Source organism: Callithrix jacchus, chromosome 22 (genome assembly GCF_049354715.1).
Source record: "Callithrix jacchus isolate 240 chromosome 22, calJac240_pri, whole genome shotgun sequence".
Taxonomy (NCBI): Eukaryota; Metazoa; Chordata; class Mammalia; order Primates; family Cebidae; genus Callithrix; species Callithrix jacchus.
Window position 1 is genome coordinate 43,358,036 of NC_133523.1, and position 25,788 is coordinate 43,383,823.

At 55.1% G+C, this 25,788-nt stretch overlaps 1 protein-coding gene across 1 annotated transcript in view; it reads left to right on the top strand.

Moving 5' to 3' along the window:
- PRR12 (proline rich 12) overlaps positions 1 to 25,788 on the top strand; it is a 36,507-nt gene that overhangs the window by 2,632 nt on the left and 8,087 nt on the right. The window contains exons 3-9 of the mRNA XM_035284003.3: positions 600 to 761; positions 843 to 4,150; positions 5,475 to 6,141; positions 8,814 to 9,253; positions 23,887 to 24,003; positions 24,229 to 24,362; positions 24,886 to 25,367. Coding sequence (XP_035139894.1) covers positions 600 to 761; positions 843 to 4,150; positions 5,475 to 6,141; positions 8,814 to 9,253; positions 23,887 to 24,003; positions 24,229 to 24,362; positions 24,886 to 25,367 — 5,310 coding nt within the window. The remainder of the gene's footprint in view (positions 1 to 599; positions 762 to 842; positions 4,151 to 5,474; positions 6,142 to 8,813; positions 9,254 to 23,886; positions 24,004 to 24,228; positions 24,363 to 24,885; positions 25,368 to 25,788) is intronic.

Here is a 25,788-nt window from a genome sequence, read left to right on the forward strand (position 1 = left end):
CCCTTTGCCTTATTTTACCCTCTTGTCTTTGCCTCCAAGGTTTCTGATTGGTTCCCGCTTCCTCGGGGTACCGGCAATGACGTGATGCTGTCCAGTTTGACCCTCGACCCTCCTGATTGGCTCCTTCACTTTTTGTCTTCCCATCTTTTTCTCTGAATCGTCCCACGGGGTGCAATCCCTTTTGATTCGTCCTCTGGTCTTTCTGAGACTCCAGTCGTACCGTCCTTTGCTCTTAACTTGCTGGAAATACACAAATTTGGTTTCCCTCCTGTCCTTACTGAGGACTCTGCTCTTTTGCCCCTGGCTCTTTCACTTCTAGATTTTTCTACGCTTTTGTCTACCATTTCCTACCTGGGCCCCCTGCCCTTTTGACTAGATTGTCTGCTGTCCTGCTTTGCTGTCTCACCTTTCCCCCTTCCCTCCCCTCATTCCTGTCTCATTAGCTTGGTTCTGTCCATTTTCTCTTCTTTGAATTTGTCCTTTTTCTCTTTCCTCCCCTCCTTTTCCTGATCCACCTTGCCTTTGGCCTCTTCCCTTTCTCTCTTGACCTTGCCCTACGCATCCCAACCTGGCTGACTCTACCCCCTGTCCCCGGCCAGGCCTCTCTGGACTCTTCGACACTGGCCTCCACCACGCGGGCTCAGCAGGGCCCGACGCCTCCGTCATGAACCTCATCTCGGCCCTGGAATCCCGGGGCCCCCAGCCTGGCCCCTCCGCCTCCTCTCTCCTCTCCCAGTTCCGCAGTCCTTCCTGGCAAACAGGTAAGCCCAGCGCCGTCCCTGCAGGGCCAGGGTGGGGCTGGCTTGCTGTCCTCTCTCACCCTCCGTCTTCCTCATCTCCAGCGATGCACACGCCAGGCCCCACGGAGCTCTTCATCTCGGGCGCCCTGCCGGGTTCCAGCACCTTTCCATCCTCCTCCGCCCTGTCGGCTTACCAGCACCCGGCTTCCTTCGGCAGCCGCCCCTTCCCAGTGCCCTCATCCCTCAGCCTCCAGGACCCCCCATTCAGCCCTCCAGCTAACGGGCTCCTGTCCCCCCATGACGTGCTGCACCTGAAGCCCTCGCAGGCACCCACGGTGCCCTCTTCGTTGGGCTTTGAGCGCCTGGCAGGGGGCGGTGTCTTGGGGCCAGCTGGTCTCGGTCCAGCCCAGACCCCCCCTTACCGCCCTGGTCCCCCAGACCCACCACCTCCTCGCCACCTCCCAACTCAGTTCAACCTGCTGGCTTCCTCTTCTGCCGCCGCCGCCGCTGAGCAGTCCTCCCCACAGCTCTACAGCTTCTCCGGTGCTGCCCCAGGCCCCCCGCCGCCTGAGCGGGCCCTGCCCCGCCAGGACACGGTCATCAAGCACTACCAGCGGCCGGCCAGTGCCCAGCCCCCACCGCCCCCGCCACCAGCCCATGCCCTCCAGCACTACCTGAGCTGTGGAGGCAGCTACCCCTCCATGGGCCACCGGGCCAACCTGGCCTGCAGCCCCCTGGGTGGTGGGGAGCCCTCTCCGGGTGCTGGGGAGCCTAGTAAGGCTGGTCCCAGTGGAGCCACGGCAGGGGCATCAGGCCGGGCTACGGGCCCTGAGGCGGCAGGGGGTGGTGGGGCCGGGGGTGGTGGCGGAGGTTACCGCCCCATCATTCAGTCGCCTGGGTACAAGACGGGCAAAGGTGGTTATGGAGCAGCTGCCGGGGGTGCCACCAGGCCCCCACCACCCCGTTCGACCGCCACCCCCAAATGCCAGAGCCTGGGTGGGCCGGCAGCCGCCTATGCCACTGGGAAGGCCTCTGGGGCTGGAGGGGCAGGGGGCCAGGCTTATTCCCCTGGTCAGCCCCAAGGGCTTCTGGGACCCCAGGCCTATGGTCAAGGGTTTGGAGGGGGGCAGGCACAGGACTTGAGCAAAGGCCCCAGCTACTCAGGGGGCCCTCCACAGCCCCCCAGTGGCCCCCCTCCTGGCCTGGCCACATGTCAGAGCTACTCCCCGGACCAGCTGCAGGGGCAACTGTATGGGGTACAGGGTGAGCCATACCCAGGGCCAGCTGCCCACTCCCAGGGGCTGCCCACAGCCAGCCCCTCACTCAGCTATAGTACCGGCCATTCCCCCGCACTCTCGGGCCATGGAGGTGGCTGGGGACCCAGTTCCCTGGGAGGCGGCGGCGAGGCCAGCCCATCTCACATCATTCGTCCACTCCAGTCACCGCCTGCCACCGGTCGCCCACCTGGCGTTGGCTCTCCAGGGGCCCCTGGCAAATACCTGAGCTCAGTCTTGGCTTCAGCCCCTTTCCTGGCACCTCCAGGAGCTGGCAGCTATGCAGCTGGAGCAGGTGGCTACAAGGGCAAGGGAGATGGCACAGAGCTGCTGGCGGGCCCAGGTGGGCCTCCCGCAGAGCGCACAGAGGATGAGGAGTTCCTCATCCAGCACCTCTTGCAGGCGCCCAGCCCTCCTCGGACCTCAGGGGCGGACGGCTTGGTGGGCGAGAACGGGGCAGCAGATGCCTCTAAGGGACTTGGGGGGAGTGGTGGGGCTGGGGGACCGCCGGGTACACCCTACGAGTTGGCCAAGGAAGACCCCCAGAGGTACCACCTGCAGAGCGTCATTCGCACCAGTGCCAGCCTGGATGAGGGTGCCACTGCGGCACTGGAGCTGGGCCTGGGGAGGCTGAAGGAGAAGAAAAAAGGGCCAGAGCGGGGCGGCGAGACCCCCGAGGGCCTGGCCACTTCTGTTGTCCACTACGGGGCAGGGGCCAAGGAGCTGGGCGCCTTCTTGCAGAAGAGCCCTCCTCCCCCACCTCCCACGGCCCAGTCCACCCAGGCCACTCCCCATGGCCTCCTCCTGGAGGCCGGAGGCCCTGACCTCCCACTGGTGCTGCCTCCGCCTCCCCCCCAGCTGCTCCCTTCGGTTCTCAGCCACGCCCCCAGCCCCTCTCCCAGCGCCTCCAAAGTCGGCGTCCACCTCCTTGAGCCAGCCACCCGCGATGGGGCACCCCAGCCGCCTCCACCACCACCCCCGCCTCCGCCACCTATGCCCCTGCAGCTTGAGGCCCACCTCCGGAGCCACGGCCTGGAGCCCGCGGCCCCCAGCCCCCGCCTGCGACCCGACGAGAGCCTGGAACCGCCAGGCGCCATGCAGGAATTGCTCGGGGCTTTGGAGCCGCTGCCCCCGGCGCCTGGTGACACCGGCGTGGGCCCGCCTAACTCGGAGGGCAAGGATCCCGCAGGCGCCTACCGCAGCCCCAGCCCGCAAGGCACCAAGGCGCCCCGCTTCGTGCCGCTCACCTCCATCTGCTTCCCTGACTCTTTGCTCCAAGACGAGGAGCGCAGCTTCTTCCCTACCATGGAGGAGATGTTCGGTGGAGGGGCTGCGGATGACTACGGCAAGGCCGGGCCGCCGGAGGACGAAGGAGACCCCAAGGCGGGCGCTGGTCCCCCCACGGGTCCCCCTGCCTATGATCCCTATGGGTCCTACTGTCCTGGCCGGGCGTCCGGAGCTGGGCCCGAGACGCCGGGCCTGGGCCTGGACCCCAACAAGCCCCCTGAGCTGCCCTCCACAGTCAACGCTGAGCCGCTGGGCCTGATCCAGAGCGGCCCCCACCAGGCGGCGCCGCCACCCCCGCCTCCACCGCCACCGCCTCCGCCGCCAGCCTCCGAGCCCAAGGGCGGCCTCACCTCGCCCATCTTCTGCTCTACCAAGCCAAAGAAGCTGCTCAAGACGTCCTCCTTCCACCTGCTGCGGCGCCGCGACCCGCCCTTCCAGACCCCCAAGAAGCTGTACGCCCAGGAGTACGAGTTCGAGGCCGATGAGGACAAGGCCGACGTGCCCGCCGACATCCGCCTCAACCCCCGGCGCCTGCCCGACCTGGTCTCCAGCTGCCGTTCCCGCCCGGCCCTCTCCCCGCTGGGGGACATCGACTTCTGTCCACCCAACCCGGGGCCCGATGGCCCCCGGCGCCGTGGCCGCAAGCCCACCAAGGCAAAGCGCGATGGGCCGCCCCGGCCCCGTGGGAGGCCCCGGATCCGCCCGCTGGAGGTCCCCACCACTGCGGGGCCCGCCTCGGCCTCCACACCTGCCGATGGCGCCAAGAAACCCCGCGGACGGGGCCGAGGCCGGGGTAGGAAGGCTGAGGAGGCGGGGGGCACCCGGTTGGAGCCCCTGAAGCCGCTTAAGGTGAGGGGGATGGCGTCTTGTAGGGGATAAGGGAGGAGGGGCTGGGCAGGGTGTTTGAGTCTTAAAGGGGTTAGGGGCACCTTGGCCTTTTGGGGGCGGGGGATAAGGTTTATATTGCTGTAATCTGTGAGGAAGTGAGTTTGAGGAATTTCTGGGTCCCTCTGACAGATCTAAGAATTGCAATTCTGGGTCCGAGCTGGCCACTGTGGTTCATGCCTGTAATCTCAGCCTTTGGGAGGCTGAGGCAGGAGAATCACTTGAACCCAGAAGGTGGAGGTTGCAGTGAGCTGAGATCACACCACCACACTTCAGCCTGGGCGACAAGAGCGAAACTCCTTCCCAAAAACAAAAGAAACAAAGGAAATTCTGGGTTTAGAATGAGGTAGAAGGTTGGGACTTAGACTTTTACCTGCTTTTTTTTTTTTTTTTTTTTTTGAGGCAGTGTTTCTGTCACCCAGGCTGGAATGCAGTGACATGATCTTGGCTCTCTGCAACCTCTGCCTCCTGGATTCAAGAGATTCTACTGCCTTGGCCTCCTAAGTAGCTGGGATTACAGGTGCCCGCCACCAGGCTCGGCTCCTTTTTTTTTTATTTTTGTATTTCTAGCAGAGATGGGGTTTTACTACATTGATCAGGCGGGTCTCAAACTCCTGACCTCAAGTGATCCGCCCGCCTTGGCCTCCCAGAATGCTGGGATTATGGGTACAAGCTACCTCACCCAGGCTGCCTGCTTTTCACTTCCATATCTCAAAGGTTGGGGATCCAGGGATTCTACATTCCTGGGTCTCGAACTGGGCTGGAAGCGAAGAGCTCAGTGAGTCTAAGTTCCTGGTCCTTTGAGGGAGGAACTCCAGTCTTGTCCTTCTAGAATATAAAAGAAGGAGTCTGCAGGTTTGAATTCTAGAAATTTACAGGCTGGACCGGACGCAGTGGTTCATGCCTGTAATCCCAGCACTTTGGGAGGCTGAGGCGGGTGGATCACCTGAGGTCAGGAGTTCAAGACCAGCCTAGCCAACATGGTGAAACCCTGTCTCTACTAAAAATACAAAAATTATCCAGGCATGGTGGCGCACACCTATAATCCCAACTGCTTGGGAGTCTGAGGCAGGAGAATCTCTTGAACTCAGATGCGGAGGTTGCAGTGAGCTGGGATCGTGACATTGCACTCCAGCCTGGGTGACAGAGCAAGACTCTGTCTGAAAAAAAAATAGATAAATAAATTCACAGCCTGAGCACCTGTAAATTTGGACTTTTGGGGCTGAGGGAGGATAGGACTGGGGGCGCAGACTCCTGGGCCCTCACGGCCCGCCACTCCCATGTCTAGATCAAGCTGTCTGTGCCCAAGGCTGGCGAGGGTCTGGGAGCCTCATCGGGTGATGCCATATCAGGCACGGACCACAACAGCCTGGACTCCAGTCTGACTCGCGAGAAGATCGAGGCCAAGATCAAGGAGGTGGAGGAGAAGCAGCCGGAGATGAAGTCGGGTTTCATGGCTTCCTTCTTGGACTTCCTCAAGTCAGGCAAGCGCCACCCACCACTCTACCAGGCCGGCCTGACGCCTCCGCTCAGCCCTCCCAAGAGTGTGCCACCCTCTGTGCCAGCCCGAGGCCTGCCGCCCCAGCCCCCTGCCACCCCCGCTGTGCCACACCCCCCACCTTCAGGAGCCTTTGGGCTTGGGGGCGCCCTGGAGGCTGCGGAGAGTGAGGGGCTTGGGCTGGGCTGCCCTTCACCCTGCAAGCGGCTGGATGAGGAGCTGAAGCGGAACCTTGAGACGCTACCTTCCTTCTCCTCGGACGAGGAAGACTCTGTGGCCAAGAACCGAGACCTGCAGGAGAGCATCTCCTCGGCCATCTCTGCCCTGGATGACCCCCCACTTGCTGGGCCAAAGGACACCTCCACTCCAGAGGGGCCGCCCTTGGCCGCTGCGGCTGCAGTTCCAGCGCCGCCCCCTCTTCCGGGGCTCCCCAGTGCGAACAGCAGTGGCACTCCCGGTGAGTGCTGGCACGGTGGTCTGGGAGTGGGATGGAGCTTCAGGGTTGCAGGTTACACAGTGTTTAAGAGACACCATTTCCTGGTCTATCTATAATTGAGGCTTGGTCGTTTAAAAAAAAAAAAAGAAACACCATTCACATAGATGGAGTAAGCTCGCCTGTTTATGAAGGGAGATTGGGGGTACACAAGTGTTTTGAGGAAGGTGCATCTTTTTCTGATTACTTAGAGGTGCTAAGTGGAGTACGAGGGGCCTCAAGGCAGACCCTTGAGAGTACAGGGAGACAGAGAAGGTGACAAATTACAGGGAAGGAGAGGGCTACCCAGGTTCTAAAATGGTGGGATGTGGGGACTGAGGAGGGCTCGGAGTCAGCCGTGTGTGAAGGTGCAGAAAGGTGTCTGGGGACAGAGAGAGATGTGGGGAGGGTGATGGGTCTTGGGGGTGGGGGTGGAAGGGGAGGCTGGGGGCACAGGGTTTGGGTTATGCTCTGGCTTTGGACACAGTTTAAAGGGTGTTAACAGTGGAAACAGAGCCATTGGGAGTTGAGAGGTGGGGCTTACAGGAGGGCAGAGAGGGGTCTTCGGGAATGGAGAGGGCTTTTGAGGGGTATAGAATGGTGTGGAATGGGCCAGGTATGGTGGCTGACACCTGTAATCCCAGCATTTTGTGAGGCTGAGGTGGGCGGGTCACCTGAGGTCGGGAGTTCCAGACCAGCCTGGCCAACATGGTGAAACCCCTTCTCCACTAAAATATAAAAATTAGCCAGATGTGGTGGCAGGTGCCTATAATCCCAGCTACTTTGGAGGCTGAGGCAGGAGAATCACTTGAACCCGGGAGGCAGAGGTTGCAGGGAGCCACTGCACTCCTGCCTGGGCAGCAAGAGCGAAACTGCGTCTCAAAAAAAAAAAAAACAAAAAAAAAGGAAAAGAAAGGTGGGGAATGGGGAGTGGAGAGGTGAGATGGGGTGAGGCTGAAGCTGCCAGGGTCATTGCAGGAGAGAACAGCCAGGCTGTGAGAGTCTTCAAAGGGCTGGGAGGGGCCATGGCTGAGGAAAGGGCTAGAGAGGCATGTTTCATGGGTCAGGAGAGATTTCAGGGAGTTAGAGGGGCACGTTCAAAAACAAAAAAAATCCATGACAAGCTGAGCACAGTGGGTCACACCTGTAATCCCAGCATTTTGGGAGGCTGAGGCAGGAGGATCACTTGAACCCAGGAGGTTGAGGCTGCAGTGAGCCATGGTCAAGCCACAGTACTCCAGCCTGGGTGACAGATCAAGATCCTTTCTCAAACAAACAAACAAAAAAACACAAAACAAAAAGACCCTATGAGGTTCTTTTTATTTTTAGTCAGAGTCTCACTCTGTTTCCCAGGCTGGAACGCAGTGGTGCAGTCTTGGCTCATCTCAGCCTCTGCCTCTCAGGTTCAAGCAATTCTTCTGCCTCAGCCTACAGGCGTTGCCACCATGCCTGGCTAACTTTTATATTTTTAGTAGTGATGGGATTTCACTATGTTGGCCAGGCTGGTCTCAAACTCCTGATCTCGTGATCCACCTGTCTCCGCCTCCCAAAGTGTTGGGATTACAGGTGTGAGCCACCACGCCTGAAGTTTTTTTTTTTTAAAGACAGAGTCTCAGTCTGTCGCCCAGGCTGGATTACAGTGGCACAATCTTGGCTCACTGCAACCTCTTCCTTCTGGGTTCAAACTATTCTCCTGCCTCAGCCTCCCAAGTAGCTGGGATTACAGGCATGTGCCACAACACCTGGCTAGTTTTTTTAAAATATTTTTGGGAGAGACTCGGTTTCACCATGTTGGCCAGGCTGGTCTCAAACTCCTGACCTCAAGTGATCTGCCCACCTTGGCTTCCCAAAGTGCTGGGATTACAGGTGTGAGCCACTGTGCCTGGCCCCTGTGAGGTTCTTAAAAGGCCTAAAGAAGGGAGCTGACAGACGGAAGGGGTTAGTAGTCTGCACACTGGTGAGCTGACCAGGGAAGGGGCAAAGATGGGCTTGGAGGGACGAGGCCTTGGAGGAAGAGGAGGTGACAAAGTAGAGGAAGGGAGGTGATGATTTACGAGTTGGGAGGGCATTCAGGAAGAGAAGTTAAGAGCCAGACAAGGTTGGCCCAGCATGGTGACTCACTCTTATAATCCCAGTACCTTGGGAGACTGAGACGAGTGGATCGCCTGAGGTCAAGAGTTCGAGACCAGGCTGGTAAGCATGGTGAAACCAAGTATCTACTAAAAAAAAAAAAAAAAATTTGCTGGGTGTGGTGGTAGGTGACTGTAATCCCAGCTGCTTTGGAAGCTGAAGCAGGAAAATGGCTTGAACCCTGGAGGTGGAGGTTGCAGTGAGCTGAGATGGCGCCACTGCACTCCAGCCTGAGCAACAGTGAGACTCCATTTGAAAAACAAAAAAGCCAGACAAAGGGATTTGAGAACACAAAGACATTTCCAGACTGAGAAGAGCATTAGGGATAGGAAACAGGTCTCCTTCACAGCCACTGGAGGCAGAGTGGGTCTCTGGAGAGACTCTGATAGGGTCGAAGGACCACTGGGAGCTCAGTGGCAGATACGAACAGAGGGGCTCTTGGTACAGAAAGCGATGTTTAAAGCACAAGAGGAAAGGTGCCAGGAATGATAAATAATGTCCAGGCCTGATGCCCCTGTCTCCCCCAGAGCCCCCGCTGCTGGAGGAGAAACCCCCGCCCACTCCGCCTCCTGCCCCAACTCCTCAGCCTCAGCCTCAGCCTCCGCCACCGCCTCCGCCGCCACAGCCAGCCCTGCCGTCGCCACCCCCGCTGGTGGCCCCCACGCCCAGCTCGCCACCGCCGCTGCCACCACCACCACCTCCACCTCCACCAGCCGTGCCCTCGCCTCCACCGCCACCCCTGCCAGCCGTGGCCCCACCGGCTGCACCTCCCGAGGAGCCAGCTGCCGCCCCATCCCCCGAAGACCCTGAGCTGCCGGACACCCGGCCCTTACACCTGGCCAAGAAGCAGGAGACGGCTGCAGTGTGTGGGGAGACCGACGAGGAGGCCGGCGAGAGTGGTGGAGAGGGCATCTTCCGGGAGCGGGACGAGTTCGTCATCCGCGCCGAGGACATCCCTTCCCTCAAGGTGAGTCCCAGCCTTCTCCAGAAACCCGGCCTGATGGGTTGGGTCTTTCGAGAGTTTGTTGAGTGCCTGCTAAATGGCAGGCTTGTGTTGGGACCTGCAGATCTAGTCATGGCTGAGGCAGAATGGCTGGGTGCCCCTGGAATTCACAGTGCTACGAGGCCATAGGGATGGCGAGGACCTGCCGGCCTCAGAGGTGTTGTCTGCGTATGTGTCTATACATGTGTTACCTGTATAGAAGGTAAAGCGATTGTTAATGTTTATGCAGATACCCTGCTGGGGGTGGTCTTTGCATAAAAGACCAGTAATGTACAAGCAGATGAGGTTCTGACCTTAGGGAGCTTCTGGTCTAATGGACAAGCCAAGAGAGGCGGGCTGCTTTGCCATTTACGGCACAGAGGTGGAAATGGGAGTCCTGACCTAGACTACCTGCAGGTCCACACGCATGTAACCCGTAAGTGTAACAGTGAATTGGGCCGGACGCGGCTAATACCTGTAATCTCAGCACTTTGGGAGTTTGAGACCAGCCTAGGCAACAGAGCAAAACCTCGTCTCTCAAACAAACAAGAAAAGTGAATCATTGCAGAATGCTTATTGTGTGTCAGGCTTTATCTTTTTTTTTTTTTCTGAGATGGCGTCTCGCTCTTGTCACTCAGGCTGGAGTGCGGTGGCTCAGTCCTGGGCTCACTACAAACTCCACCTCCCGGGTTCAAGCGATTCTCTTGCCTCAGCCTCCCGAGTAGCTGGGATTACAGGCGCATGCCACCATGCCCAGCTAATTTCTGTATTTTGGTAGAAACGGGTTTTCACCATGTTGGCCAGGCTGGTCTCAAACTCCTGACCTCAGGTGATCTACCCGCCTCAGCCTTCCCAAGTGCAGGGATTACAGGAGTCAGCCACTGTGCCCAGATGGCTGTATTTTAAATAATTATCTTAAATCGTTCAATACATAAATGCAGACCAACAGCCTATTTACTGCTTCCAGTTATTCTACTGCAAGGGTTGGAAAACTGTGGCCTCTAGGCCAAATCCAGCCCACTGCTTGTTTTTGCAAATAAAGTTTTATTGGCACACAACCATGCCCATTCATTTACATGTGTATGGCTGTTTTTCCCATATGGCAGAGAGCTGGGTAGTTAGTTGGCCCTCAGTGGCAAAAAATAGCTCTGGCTCATCATGAATAAGGTTTACTGGTCTCTGCTGTCACTGACAGAGTTGGATCAGAGGATTAATGTGCAAGGCGCTTGATGGGGTAGGTGTTATCAGCTGCCCGTGGAGTACTCTGCGCAGGCGTGCGGCAGGGCAGGTGCTCGGAGGGTCAGCCCATTCTCACCCTGATGGTGGCACCGAAGCCAAGGCCGTTCTCCATGTCAGTCACTGTCATTGATTCTACTGATGATGAGACAAGATTATTATTTGGCCCTTCATGTACAGTGTGACATTTACTTTAATCTTGGCCAGGCGTGGTGGCTCACACCTGTAATCGTAGCACTTTGGTAGGCCGAGGATTGGCAGATCATCTGAGGTTAGAAGTTCGAGACCAGCCTGGCCAACGTGGCGAAACCCTGTCTCTACTAAAAATTAAAAAAAAAATTTAGCCGAGTCCAGTGGTGTGCACCTGTAGTCCCAGCTACTTGGGAGGCTGAGGCTGGAGAATTGCTTGAATCTGGGAGGCAGAGGTTGCAATGAGCTGAGATTGTGCCACTGTACTCCAGCCTGGGTGACAGAACGAGACTTCATCTCAAAAAAAAAAAATAGAGCCGTGTACCCATTACTCAGATTCCAACATCATCACATCCCAGATGCCGTATCTTCTCATTTGTGCCTTACTATCTTTGTAATGCCTGCAAAAGAACATTTCTTTCCTTTCTTCCTCCCTCCCTCCCTCCCTCTTTCTTTCGTGACAAGGCCTCACTGTTTTTGGCCAGGTTCATCATGAACTCCTGAGCTCAGGTGATCCTTCTGCCTTGGCCTCCCAAAGTGCTGGGATTACAAGCATGCACCACCGTACCTGGCCAAAGAACTGGTTTCTTTTCTTTTCTTTCTTTTTCTTTTTCTTTTCTTCACCCAGTCTCACTGTGTTACCAGGCTGGAGTGTAGTGGCGCAGTCTCGGCTTGCTGTGACTTCCACCTCCCAGGTTCAAGCAATTCTCCTGCTTCAGCCTCCCAAGTAGCTGGGACTACAGGTGTGCACCACCATGCCAAGCTAGTTTTTTTGTCTTTAAGTAGAGCCTGGGTTTCACCATGTTGGCCAGGCTGGTCTCATGCCCAGCCAAAAGAACATTCCTAAGAGATTTGTAAGTTATGTAGGAAAATGCTACCTGCATCCCATGGCCATCCTGGTCCCCTTGGTGCCCTGTGTATATTATTTCACTTTATGTGCGTGATTTCTTTAAATCATGGAAGTTAATTTAGCTGTCAGCCTGGGATAGGTGAGGAGTGGGGTGAGTGAACAACAGTGGCAGGAGCGTTGGCTGGGTTTGGTGGCTCTCCCTGTAATCCCAGATCAAGGAGAGGCTGAGGTGGGAGGATCGCTTGAGGCCAGGAGTTGGAGACCAGCTGTGCAAATAGCAAGACCACTCACATCCACCAAAAACAGTAAATAAATTAGCCAGGCGTGCTCTCAGCTACTTGGGAGGCTAAAGTGGCTTGATCGCTTGAGCCCGGGAGTTTGAGGCTCCGGTGACCTGTCTGTGATCGCATCACAGCACAACAGGCTCGGTGACAGAGAGAGACCCTGTCTCTGAAAAAGAGAAAAACAGAAATGTCTAGTACCTCCTGAGGAACAGGATTTTGGGCACGTCGCACTCAGGATTTCGTTTTATCTTTCGTTGTTTTTAAATCGTGATCACATACGTACCATGAAGTTTATTTTAACCATTTTTTTATGTTTTGAGACAGAGTTTCACTCTTATTTCCCAGGGTGGAGTGCAATGGGGAGATCTTGGCTCATCGCAACCTCCACCTCACGGGGTTCAAGAGATTCTCCTGCCTCAGCCTCCCAAGTAGCTGACATTATAGGCATGTGCCACCACACCTGGCCACTTTTGTGTTTATTTATTTATTTGGAGATGGAGTTTTGCTTTTACTGCAAAACTACAGGCTGGAGTGTAATGGCGAGATGTCAGCTCACTGCAACCTCCGCCTCCCAGGTTCAAGCGATTCTCCTGCCTCAGCCTCCCGAGTAGCTGGGATTACAGGCATGCGCCGCCACACCCGGCCAATATTTTTTTGTGTTTGTAGTAGAGACAGGGTTTCTCCATGTTGGTCAGGCTGGTCTCAAACTCCCGACCTCAAGTGATCTGCCCGCCTGGGCCTCCCAGAGTGGTGGGATTATAGGCATGAGCCACTGCACCCAGCTACTTTTCTATTTTCAGTAGAGATGAGGTTTCTCTGTGTTGGTCAGGTTGGTCCCAAACTCCCGTCCTCAGGTGATCTGCGTGCCTTGGCCTCCCAAAGTACTGGGATTAGAGGCATGAGCCACTGCGCCCAGCCCATTTTAACCACTTCTAAGTGTACAGTTCAGTGGCATTAAGGATGTTAACATCGTATGCCAGGCGAAGTGACTCACGCCTGTGATTGCAGCACTTTGGGAGGCCAAGGCCAGCAGATCGCCTGAGGTCGGGAGTCCGAGACCAGCCTGGCCAACATGGTGAAATACCGTCTGTACTAAAAATACGAAAATTAGCTGGGCATGGTGGTGTGTGCCTGTAATCCCAGCTACTCGGGAGGCTGAGGCAGGAGAATCGCTTGAACCTGGGAGGTAGAGGTTGCAGTGAGCTGAGATCGTGCCACTGTACTCCAGCCTGGGCTGGCCTACAAAAGTGAAACTCTGTTTAAAAAAAAAAAAAGAATATTGACATCATTGAACTACCATCACCATCATTCATCTCCAAGTTTTATATTTTTATATAAAAAGACAAACTTGGCTGGGCATGGTGGCAGGTGCCTGTAATCCCAGCACTTTGGAAGGCTGAGGCAGGTGGATCACCTGAGGTCAGGAGCTTGAGACCAGGCTGGCCAACATGGTGTAATCTCGTCTCTACTAAAAATACAAAAATTAGCTGGGTGTGGTGGCTGGTGCCTGTAATCCCGGCTACTCAGGAGGCTGAGGCGAGAGAATCGCTTGAGCCCAGGAGGCAGAGCTTGTGGTGAGGTGAGATCGTGCCACTGCACTCCAGCCTGGGCAAAAGAGCAAAACTCCGTCTGATCAAAAAAAAAGATCATTATAGCGACTACTACTAGCAGCGTTTTACAGGGATGGAAACTGAGGCTCACACAGGTAAAACATCCTCCTGACTGGGTTAGGTCTCCCTCTGTTGCCCAGACTGGAGTGTAGTGGCGTGATTTCAGCTCACTGCAACTTCCACCTCCGTGGTTCAAGCGATTCCTTTGCCTCAGCCTCCCAAGTAGCTGGGATTACAGAGGAGCCCACCAACGCTCAACTAATTTTTATATTTTTAGTGGAGACGGGGTTTCACCATGTTGGCCAGGATGTTCTCAAACTCCTGGCCTCAAGTGACCTGCCGCCTCAGCTTCCCAAAATGCTGGGATTACAGGAGTGAGCCACTGTGCCCAGCCTATTGTCCTCATTTTATAGAGAAGGAAACAGAGAGGTAAAGTAGTCTTCCCAGGCTTCTGCAGCTTGGAATCCACACCCAGCTCTGCTGGTACTAAGAACCCATATTCTTTTTTTTTTTTTTTTTTTTTTAATCCTGCCTCAGGTTTATTTGTACAAATAGCACAGGAGGACCCCAGCCCCATGCAGATGGCAGCCCCAGGGGAGTCACACCAGTCCTTCTGTCCTCACATTGGCAGACAAAGATATCTATTCTGAAGCCTTTGTAGGGGCCTGGGCACCTTTGAGAGCCTGAGCTGGAACTGAAACTGGAGCTGAAGCCTGAGCCTTGGTTTAATCCTTGGCCTTGGCCTTGACCTTGACCTTGACCTTTGGCCGGCAGAGCCTGAGCCCCTTGGCAATGCGTGCCCGAGCACGCTTCCCAAGCTTGGGGTGGGCAATGTAGGCAAGTCGATCGAGCTTGCGGCTGACACCCTTTGGGATCTTGGGCTTAACCTCCTTGGGCTTTACGAGGGCCTTGATGGCCTCGGCACGTGCACTCATGACCTTGGCATTGTTGGCCTGCATCTTCTTTAGGCCCTTCTTGTTGTGCTTCTTGGCAAAGCGCATGTTCCTCAGGAACTTGGGGTCCACCCCCTTAAGAGACTCATATCTTTGTGATCGGGGTTTCTTGATGCCATTTCTGTGCCATTTTCGGGACTGGTTGTGTGTGGTGTGGTTCTTGGACTTGGCCATGTCTGCACCCAAGCCGCGGTTCCTGAAGCTCCTAGGACCGGAAGAGCTTTTTTTTTTGAGACAGAGTCTTGCTCTGTCACCTGGTGTGATCTCAGCTCACTACAACCTCCATGTCCCAGGTTCTAACAATTCTGCTGCCTCAGCCTCCTGAGTAGCTGGGACTACAGATGTGTGCCACCACACCAGGCTAATTTTTGGTATTTTTAGTAGAGATGGGCTTTCACCATGTTAGCTAGGATGGTCTCTATCTCCTGACATGATCTGCCAGCCTCAGCCTCCCAAAGTACTGGGGTTACAGGTGTGAGCCACCGCACCCAGCCTAGGAACACATATTTCTTATCCCCTGACTCAGCTGGGCACCATGTACGTTCTAGTCAAACGCAGCTGACCCGGCACTGGATCGCATGAACAGGGCCCTGGGGCAGGGAGCTTGACCATCCCCATTTTACGGATGGAGACATTCACGTTCAGAGAAAGGGAGTCCATCGGCTGGCCGGTACCAACCTGGGATTGGAGCCAGGGCCATCTGACACCACCTTCCAGCTGGCATGGGGCAGGGGAAGGGGCCAGGCGAGGACTCAGATGCTTAAAATACAACTTGAATGTGCATTATAATGAGAGACAAAGCCCCATGCCTGAGTCACACATACAGACCTTGGGGACTCATTTGTGGGCCTGGAGACAGGGCAGGCTGCTGGTGTAGTTAAGAGCTCAGCTTTCATTTAACCTAACTCAAATCTATGCCATTTATTCTTATTTTTGTTTTTTGTTTTTTTGAGACAGAGTCTCTGTCACCGAGGCCGGAGAGCAGTGGCATGATCATAGCTCACTGCAATCTCAAACTCCTGGACTCAAGCAATCCTCCCCCCTTAGCATCCCAAGTAACTAGGACTATAAGCATATAACACCATGCTGGCAAGTTTTTTTATTTCTTTTTTTTCCTTTTTTTTTGAGACGGATTTTCACTCTTGTTACCCAGGCTGAAGTGCAATGGCGCGATCTCGGCTCACCACAACCTCCACCTCCTGGGTTCAGGCAATTCTCCTGCCTCAGCCTCCTGAGTAGCTGGGATTACAGGCACGCGCCACCATGCCCAGCTAATTTTTTGTATTTTTAGTAGAGACGGGGTTTCACCATGTTGACCAGGATGATCTCGATCTCTTGACCTCGTGATCCACCCGCCTCGGCCTCCCAAAGTGCTGGAATTACAGGCTTGAGCCACCACGCCCAGCCCTTTTTATTTCTTAAATAGAGACTGGGGTCTCACTATGTTGCCCAGGCTGGTCTTGAAGTCTTGGGCCCAAGCAGTCCTCCCATCTCAGCCTCCCAAAGTGCTGAGACTACCAGTGTGAGCCACTCTGTCTGGACGTTTTTTTTTTCTCTTATACCATCACTTTTTTTTTTTTAAGACTTAGTCTCACTCTGTCTCCCAGGCTGAAGTGCAGTGGTGCGATCTTGGCTCACTGCCACTTCCACCTCCTGGTTTAAAGTGATTCTACTGCCCCAGTTTCCCAAGCAGCTGGGACTACAGGCGTGTGCCACCACACCCAGCTAATTTTTGTGTTTTTAGTAGACACGAGGTTTTACTACATTGGACAGGCTGGTCACGAACTCCTGACCTCGTGATCTGCCCGCCTCGGCCTCCCAGTGTGCTGGGATTACAGGTGTGAGCCACCAAGCCTGGCCCAATCCTGTGGATACTTTATACACATCGAACACATCCATTGGATCAGCCACATTTCAAGTGCTCAAGTCTGTCATCCCGGGCACAGTGGCTCAATCCTGTAATCCCAGCACTTTGGGAGGCTGAGGCGGGCAGATCACTTGAGCCCAAGAGTTTGAGATCAGCCTGGGCAACATAGTGAGACCTTGTCTCACTGGCTCCTGCCTGGAATCCCAGCACTTTGGGAGGCTGAGGTCAGTGGATTGCTTGTGCTCAGGAGTTTCAACACCAGCCTGGTCAACATGGCAAAACCCCATCTCTACTAAAAATACAAAACAACAGCCAGGTGTGGTGGCGCATGTCTATACTCCCAGCTACGCAGGAGGCTGAGGTAGGAGGATCACCTGAGATTGCTCCATTGCACTCCCACCTGGGTAACTGGGTAACCCAGTCTCAAAAAAGAAAGTTGGGCGGGCATGGTGGCTCACATCTATAAACCCAGCACTTTGGGAGGTCAAGGTGGGTGGATCACTTGAGGTCAGGAGTTCAAGACCAGCCTGGCCAACATGGTGCAATCTCATCTCTACTAAAAATACAAAAATTAGCTGGGTGTGGTGGCAGGCCCCTGTAATCCCAGCTACTTAGGAGGCTGAGGCAGGAGAATGGCTTAAATTCAGGAGGCGGAGTTTGCAGTGAGCCAAGATGGTTCCACTGTGCTCCAGCCTGGGTGACAGAGCGAGACTGTGTCTCAAAAAAAAAAAAAAGTTGTGCTGAGCACAGTGGCTCACACCTGTAATCCCAGCACTTTGGGAAGCTGAAGTGGGCTGATAACAGGTCAGGAGTTTGAGACCAGCCTGTGAACTTGGGAGGCAGAGTATGCAATGAGCAGAGATCATGCCATTGCACTCCAACCTGGGTGACAGAGCAAGACTCCGTCTCAAAAAGAAAAAAAGTTCATTGGGTAGAGAAGACTATGGTGTTGGGGCTGTCCAAGCAGAGGAAACAGCTGCGCAAAGGTCCTGTGGTGAGGGAAGGCATGCTGTGTTTGAGGTGTGGCTGGACAGAGCGCTGGGGCTGGGCTGGACAGGTGGGCAGGGCTCAGCCATGTCGGACTTGAATGCAGGGGTGAGTTCCATGGGTGCTGTTGGAAGACATTAGGCTCTGCACCATTTTGAGCCCCTGGCCAGCAGGGAGGTGACTGGGGAATTGTTCAGGCCTGGACGGTACTCTGTCCACAGCCTCTGTCCTGGGACTGACTCCCTGTTCATGGGACCCTGCAGCTTTCTCATTAATATCGAGTCCAAGTATCTCTAGCTCAGTGGCTTAACACCCCCATTGCTTGCGCCACATGTCTTAGCTTGTCACAGTGCAGATTCTCAGGAGAAAATCTGGTTGGTTCTGCTCAGCCTGCAGGGCCAAGATGAGGTCCCTGGCTGGGTGTGGTGGCCCACACCTATAATCCTAACACTTTGGGGGCCTGAGATAGGAGGATTGCTTGAACCTTGGAGTTTGGCCTGCCATGGTAAACCCTGTTTCTTTTTTTTTTTTTTTTTTTTTTTTTAAGAGGGAGTCTTGCTCTGTTGCCCAGGCTGGAGTGCTGGTGTGATCTTGGCACACTGCAACCTCCGCTTCCCACGTTCAAGCAATTCTTCTGCCTCAGCCTCCTGAGTAGCTGGGATTACAGGCACAAGCCATCATGCCTGGCTAATTTTTTTTTTTTTTGAGACGGCGCTCACTCTGTTACCCATGCGGCATGGGTAACAGAGTGAGCGCCGTCTCAAAAAAAAATTAGCCTGCACCATGCCAGGCTAATTTTTATATTTTTAATAGAGATGGGGTTTCACCATGTTGGCCAGGTTGGTCTCCAGCTGCTGAACTCGTGATCTGCCCTCCTCAGCCTCCCAAAGTGCTGAGATTACAAGTGTGAGCCACTGAGCCTGGCCCCCCCAACCCAGCTTTTTTTTTTTAAAGACTCAGTCTCATTCTTGTCCTCTAGGCTGGAGTGAAATGGTGCATTCTTGGCTCACTGCAACCTCTGCCTCCTGGGTCCAAGTGATCCATCCTCTGGCCTCAGCCTTCTGAGTAGCTGGGATTACAGGTACCTGCCACCGCGCCCTGCTAATTTTTGTATTTTTAGTAGAGATGGGGTTTCACCGTGTTGGTCAGGCTTGTCCCAAACTCCTGACCTCAGGTGATCCACCCACCTCAGCCTCCCAAAATGCTGGGATTACAGGCATGAGCCACCTCGCCTGGCCATGAAACCCCATTTCTACAAAAAATACAAAAATTATCCAGAAGTGGTGGTGTGTACCTGTAGTCCCAGCTACTTGGTGGGTAGGGGGCTGAGGCAGGAGGATCACTGGAGCCTAGGAAGTTGAGACTACAGGTTGCTATGGTCACGATTGTGCCACTGCACTCCAGCCTGGGTGACAGAGTAATACCTGTCTCAAAAGAATTTAAAAAAAAAGGCCAGGTTTATGCCTATAAATCCAACACTTTGAGAGGCTGAGTCCGGTGGATCACCTGAGGTCAGCAGTTTGAGACTAGCCATGCCACCATGGTGAAACCCTGTCTACTAAGAATACAAAAAACTGGCTGGGAGTAGTGGCGAATGCCTGTTGTAATCCTAGCTACTTGGGAGGCTGAGGCAGGAGAATTGCTTGAACCCGGGAGGCGGTTTCAGTGAGCTGAGATTGCATCACTGCACTCCCGCCCGGGCAACAAGAGTGAAACTCCATCCAAAAAAAAAAAAGAGAGAGAGGTCGGTCAGTGATTTGCCTGCTGGTTAGCTCCCCAGGTCAAATCTCCATCTGCTGTGGTTTCCTCTGAGTAGGAGGCTGTGGCCCAGGCCACTTTTCTAGTAATCTGCAGTGGGCGTGGTCAGTGACGTGAGTGACATGGGGAGAGGCAGGATGGGTGGGGCTTGGGGATTGACTGGCCCTTTTTGGGGAACAGGCAAGGGTGAACCAGGGTCGGGCCTGATGACTGGGTGTGGGTGGGGATGCTGGGAGGAAAAGTGGTTTGAGGGGCCGGGCGCGGTGGCTCGCACTTGTAATCCCAGCACTTTGGGAAGCTGAGGCAGGTGGATTACCTGAGGTGGGGAGTTTGAGACCAGCCTGACCAACATGGAGAAACCCCATTTCTACTGAAAATACAAAAATTAGCCGGGTATGGTGGTGCATGCCTGTAGTCCCAGCTAATCGGGAGGCTGAGGCAGAACTGCTTGAACCTGGGAGGCGGAGGTTGCTGTGAGCGGAGATCGTGCCGTTGCACTCCAGCCTGGGCAGCAAAAGTGAAACTCTTATCTCAAAAAAAAAAAAAAAAAAGTGATTACTCGGGAGGAGGAGGTTGCAGTGAGCTGAAATCGCGCCACTCACTCCAGCCTGGTGCCTGGTGACAGCATGAGACCGTCTCAAAAAACAAACCAAAAAAAGTGATTGGAGGGAAGGGACCAAGCCCAGTGAGGATGTGCTGAGCCAGAGGGCCTGACTCCGGCTACCACAGCAGGTTCCTCAGAGGAAGCTGACACGGGGAGTGGAAGAGGGGAGAGGGAGGGGCTGTCTCCCGGTGCTGCCAAGATGCTCCGATGGCTTCCTCAACCTGTTACTTTTTGTTTTTTATTTATCTTTTTTTTTTTTTTTGAGATGGAGTCTTGCTCCGTCGCCAGGCTGTACTGCAGTGGTGAGATCTCGTGGTTCGATCTCAGCTCACTGCAACTTCCACCTCCTGGGTTCAAATGATTCCTCAGCCTCAGCCTCCCGAGTAGCTGGGACTACAGGCATGCACCACACCAGGCCCGGCTAATTTTTTGTGTTTTAGTAGAGACGGGGTTTCACCATGTTGGCTACAATGGTCTCGGTCTCCTGACCTCATGATCTGCTGACCTCGGCCTCCCAAAGTGCTGGGATTACAGGTATGAGCCACTGAGCATGGCCTGCTATTTTTGTTTTTTTGAAACAGGGTCTCGCTGTATTGCCCAGGCCGGAGTGCAGTGGTGTGATCTCAGCTCACTGCAACCTCCACCTTCTGGATTCAAGCGATTCTCCTGCCTCAGCTTCCCAAGTAGCTGGGGCTACAGGCATGCATGGCTGCACCCAGCCAATTTTTGTGTTTTTATGGAGGTGGGGTTACTCCATGTTGGCGGGGCTGTTCTCAAACGTCTGACCTCAAGTGATCCGCCCACCTTGGCCTCCCAAAGTGTTGGGATTATAGTCATGAGCTATGCTGCTCAGCCTGGCACCCCTTTTGAAGACATGTACCTTTCAGGGACTCCTTCACATCCGTCACCTATTCCGGGAAGCATTCTTGGATTCAGTTTAAATTCAAGGCCGAGCACAATGGTTCATGCCTGTAATCCCAGCACTTTGTGGGGCTGAGGTGCGAAGATCACCTGAGGTCAGGAGTTCAAGACCAGTCCAGCCAACATGGCGAAACCCTGTCTCTACTAAAAATACAAAAATTAGCTGAGTGTGGTGGCGGGCACCTGTAACCCCAGGCTACTAGGGAGGCTGAGGCAGGAGAATTCCTTGAACCCGGGAGGCAGAGGGTATGGTGAGCCAAGATCACACTGCTGTACTCCAGACTCCAGCCTGGGCCATAGAGTGAGACTCCATGTCGAAAAAAAAAAGAAAGAAAAGAAATTGAGGCCCCTCCTCCAGGCTTCTCAAGTATCCAGGGAATTGGGATTAAGATTCTTATGACTTGTACTGTTTCTTGGGTCTGTATCAGTGCCCAGCCAGGGCACACACAGACTGCAGGGTGGTGATGGTCAGTGCACAGGTGTTTGTGGGGCGGGGGGAGCAGAGATAGGGAGCCTTCCTGTCACTGTGTCTTCCCTGCTGTGGACATGCTGATGAAATGGTCTCAGGTTACCTCACCTGCCTGTTCTTGGCACAGGCCACAAGCTCTGTTTTGTCTATTTGCCTGTCTGTCTCATTACCTCTGTTGCTAACCTCTGTGAGAAGGCTTTTTCGGTGTCTTAGACCCTTCAGGCTGCTATGTCAGAATACCATAGACTGGGTGGCTTGTAAGCAACAGAGATGTGGCAGGGCTTGGTGGCCCACGCCTGTAATCCCGGTACTTTGGGAACCCGAGACAGGTGGATCACCTGAGGTCAGCAGTTTGAGACCAGCCTGACCAATGCGGTAAAGCCCCATCTCTACTAAAATAGAAAAATTAGCTGAACATGGTGGCAGGTGCCTATAGTCTCAGCTACTCAGAAGGCTGAGACAGGAGAGCTGCTTGAACCCGGGAGGCCGACGGTGCGGTGTAGCTGGTTGCCGAGTAGCTGGGACCACAGGCCCATGCCACCACACCCGGCTAAGTTTTTGTATTTTAATAAAGACAGGGTTTCCCCATGTTGCCCAGGCTGGACTTAAACTCCTGAGCTCGGGCAATCCGCCTGCCTCAGCCTTCCAAAGTGCTGGGATTACAGGCTTGAGCCACTGCGTCCGGCCTCTAGCTAATTTTTGTATTTTTCAGTAGAACCAGTGTTTCACCATGTTGGCCAGGCTGGTCTCCAACTCCTGTCCTCAAGTGATCCGCCCACCTCGGCCTCCCAAAGTGTAGGGATTACAGGCATGAGCCATGCCGCCTTCCCCGGACTGGAGACAGTTTTATAAGGGCATTAATTAATTTATTTATTTGTTTTCTCTTCTTTTCTTTCTTTCTTTTTGAGATGGAGTCTCACTCTCTTGCCCAGGCTGGAGCACAGTGAGTGGCACGATCTCAGCTCACTACAACCTCCGCCTCTTGGATTCAAGTGATTCTCCTGCCTCAGCCTCCCGAGTAGCTGGGACTACAGGAGTGCGCCACCACTCCCAGCTAATTTTTTGTATTTTTAGTAGAGACGGGGTTTCCCTGTGTTAGCCAGGATGTTCTGGATCTACTGACCTCGTGATCCGCCCACGTCGACCTCCCAAAGTGCTGGGATTACAGGCTTGAGCCACCGCGCCCGGCCTGCAGACAGCTTTCTAAAGGCACTAATTTCATTCATGAGGCTCTGTTCTTATGACCTAATCACCTCTGAAAGGTCCCCAGCTTCTAATACCATCATTTTGTGGATTAGGTTTCACGGTAAGAATTTGATGTGGCAGGCTGGGCGCGGTGGCTCAAGCCTGTAATCCCAGCACTTTGGGAGGCCGAGGTGGGTGGATCACGAGGTCAAGATATCGAGACCATCCTGGTCAACATGGTGAAACCCCGTCTCTACTAAAAATACAAAAAATTAGCTGGGCATGGTGGCGCGTGCCTATAATCCCAGCTACTCAGGAGGCTGAGGCAGGAGAATTGCCTGAACCCAGGAGGCGGAGGTTGCGGTGAGCTGAGATCGCGCCATTGCACTCCAGCCTGGGTAACAAGAGTGAAAATCTCTCTCAAAAAAAAAAAGAATTTGATGTGGCAGCCAGGCACTATGGCTCATAGTAATCCCAGCACTTTGGTAGGCCGAAGCAGGAGCATCATTTGAGCCCCGGAGATCAATACCATGCTGGTCAACATGAGGAAATCCCATCTCTACAAAAAACATTTAGCCAGGTGTGGTGGTGCACACCTGTGTTCCCAGATACTTGGGAGGCTGAGGCAGGAGGATCACTTGAGCCCAGGGGTTGGAGGCTGCTGCGAAGCATGATTGTGCCATTGCACTCCAGCCTGGGCAACAGAGTGAGACTCTGTTTCAGAAAAGAAAAAAAGAGAATGGCAGGGGGGCACAATCGACCCCCACAGGGCATATGGCTCACAACTGTAACCTCTTGTCCCGCATGGTACATGGCAGCCGGTGCTCAGAGATTGTCATTATTCTGAGTCACATGGAAGCTTTAGGCTTTCGTACTGTAATTCAGTAGTGACTCCAACTCTACAGCCTAAGAACAAGCAGCCCTATCCAGGCTACTGGGTGGGCAGGAGGGGACAGGGCCAAGTTCAAGCTCCACACAGAGCTGAACACACTTGGGGCTAGAAGATTTTTGTTGGTGGCCGGGCACAGTGGCTCATGCCTGTAATCCCAGCACTTTAGGAGGTTGAGGCAGGTGGATCTGAGGTCAGGAGTTCAAGAGCAGCCTGGCCAAGATGGTGAAACCCCATCTCTACTAAAGATACAAAACTTAGCCGGGTGTGGTGGCACATGCCTGTAATCCCAGCTACTCAGGAGGCTGAGGCAGAGAATTGCTTGAACCTGGGAGGTGGAGGTTGCAGTGAGCCGAGATCGCGCCACTCTACTCCAGCCTGGGCGAAAGAGTGTCTCTGCCTCTTTTCTTTTTTCTTTTTGAGATGGAATCTCGCTCCGTCACCAGACTGGAGTGCAGTGGTGCAATCTTGGCTCGCTGCAACCTCCGCCTCCCGGGTTCAAGCGATTCTCCTGCCTCAGCCTCCCGAGTAGCTGGGACTACAGGCACGCGCCACCACACCCAGTTAATTTTTTTATCTTTAGTAGAGATGGAGTTTCACCATGTTGGCCAGGATGGTCTCCATCTCCTGACCTCATGATCCACCCGTCTCTGCCTCCCAAAGTGGTGGAATTAGAGGCGTGAGCCACCGTACCTGGCCTGTCTCTGCCTTCTCTCAAAGGGGATGTTGAGGGAGGCCAGTGGGCTGGGGAGTAGGGGCAAGAGTTATAGGAATGGGGGCTGACCCTGCCGGCCTCACCACACCCCTCCTCCTCAGCTGGCGTTGCAAACGGGGCGCGAACCCCCACCCATCTGGCGAGTCCAGAAGGCCCTTCTGCAGAAATTCACTCCGGAGATCAAGGACGGCCAGAGGCAGTTTTGTGCCACTAGTAATGTAAGCTGGCAAAAGGGACCGAGGGCTTGGGGGGCCTGGGGCGGGGTATCTAGAGCTGGGGTTTCCCTTAGCGTGGCTGTGACTTGCTCCGCGGTTTTCCTGGAAGGGGGCCCCCTGCTGCGGGCCGGCTCCGGGCGGCTGCCCAGGTAGCCCAGGGCGGGGGAGTGTTGTCCATCCATCTGGGCAGCGTGGAGAACCTCCTCATGTTCCTCTTTCTCCCCGTAGTATTTGGGGTATTTTGGGGACGCAAAAAATCGGTACCAGCGCCTCTATGTAAAGTTCCTGGAAAATGTCAATAAGAAGGACTACGTGAGGGTCTGTGCTCGGAAACCCTGGCATCGGCCCCCAGTGCCCGTCAGGTACCAATCATGGGGGACACAGGGGCAGGCAGCACACAGCACCAAGGGGCCTGGGGATGGAGCATGCAAGAGAGGGGGCTGGGGGGGTAGGGACAGAGACCAAAGAGGGGAGGACAGACGCCTAGAGAGAGAGAAGAGGGACAGAGACCCAGAGAGAGAGGGACAGACACCCAGAGAGAAAGGACAGAGACCCAGAGAGAGGGGGGGACAGAGACCCAGAGACAGGGGGCCAGAGACCCGGAGAGGGGGACAGAGACCCAGAGACGGGGACAGAGACCTGGAGAGAGGGATGGAGGCCCAGAGAGAGAGGGAGACAGACCCAGAGAGAGGAGGACAGAGACCCGGGGGGGGGGGGAACAGAGACCCACAGAGAGGGGGTCAGAGACCCACAGAGAGGGGGACAGAGACCCAGAGAGGGTGGGGGATAATATGAGAGAAGCTGTTTCCGTGCTTAGGGCTCTGAGGAGAAGAATCTGGGTTCTTGGGGGCCGCTGACTGTAGTCCCTTCTCTGTTCTCTTCTAGACGCTCCGGGCAGGCCAAGAACCCCACATCTTCTGGGGGTAGCTCCGCACCTCCCCCTAAGGCCCCAGCACCACCTCCCAAGCCTGAAACCCCTGAAAAGACAACATCTGAGAAGCCCCCAGAGCAGACGCCTGAGACGGCCATGCCTGAGCCCCCTGCCCCTGAGAAGCCCTCCCTCCTGCGGCCTGTGGAGAAGGAGAAGGAGAAGGAGAAGGTGACACGTGGGGAGCGGCCACTGCGGGGCGAGCGGGCCGCCAGCGGACGGCAGACGAGGCCAGAGCGGAGTCTCGCCACATCCCGGGAGGGACAGCCTGCCACCTCCCGGCTGCCTAAGGCCCGGCCCACCAAGGTGAAGGCTGAGCCGCCCCCTAAGAAGAGGAAGAAATGGCTGAAGGAGGCGGGGGGCAATGCTGCAGCAGGCGGGGCCCCACCAGGCAGCTCCTCAGACTCGGAGTCCTCTCCCGGAGCCCCCAGCGAGGACGGTGAGGCTCTAGGCGGACTTAGGGCTGCAGGGGTGGATGGGTATGAAGGGGACACAGGTGAGGACTGTCCAGAGACCTCCAGGTAGCCTCAGCAGGACAGCAACAACCAGTATGTTACAGATAATGGCAACAGCTGACAGTCACGGGGCATCTAACTACACAGCAGGCTGCCTCCTAAGAACCTGGCGAGGGCCGGGTGCTGTGGCTCACGCCTGTCATCATAGCACTTTGGGAGGCCGAGGCGGGTGGATCACGAGGTCAGGAGATCGAGACCATCACGGCCATGGTGAAAACCCGTCTCTACTAAAATAGAAAAAATTAGCCAGGCATGGTGGCAGGCACCTGTATGTAGTCCCAGCTACTCAGGAGGCTGAGGCAGGGGAATCGCTTGAACCCGGGAGACAGAGGTTGCATTGAGCCA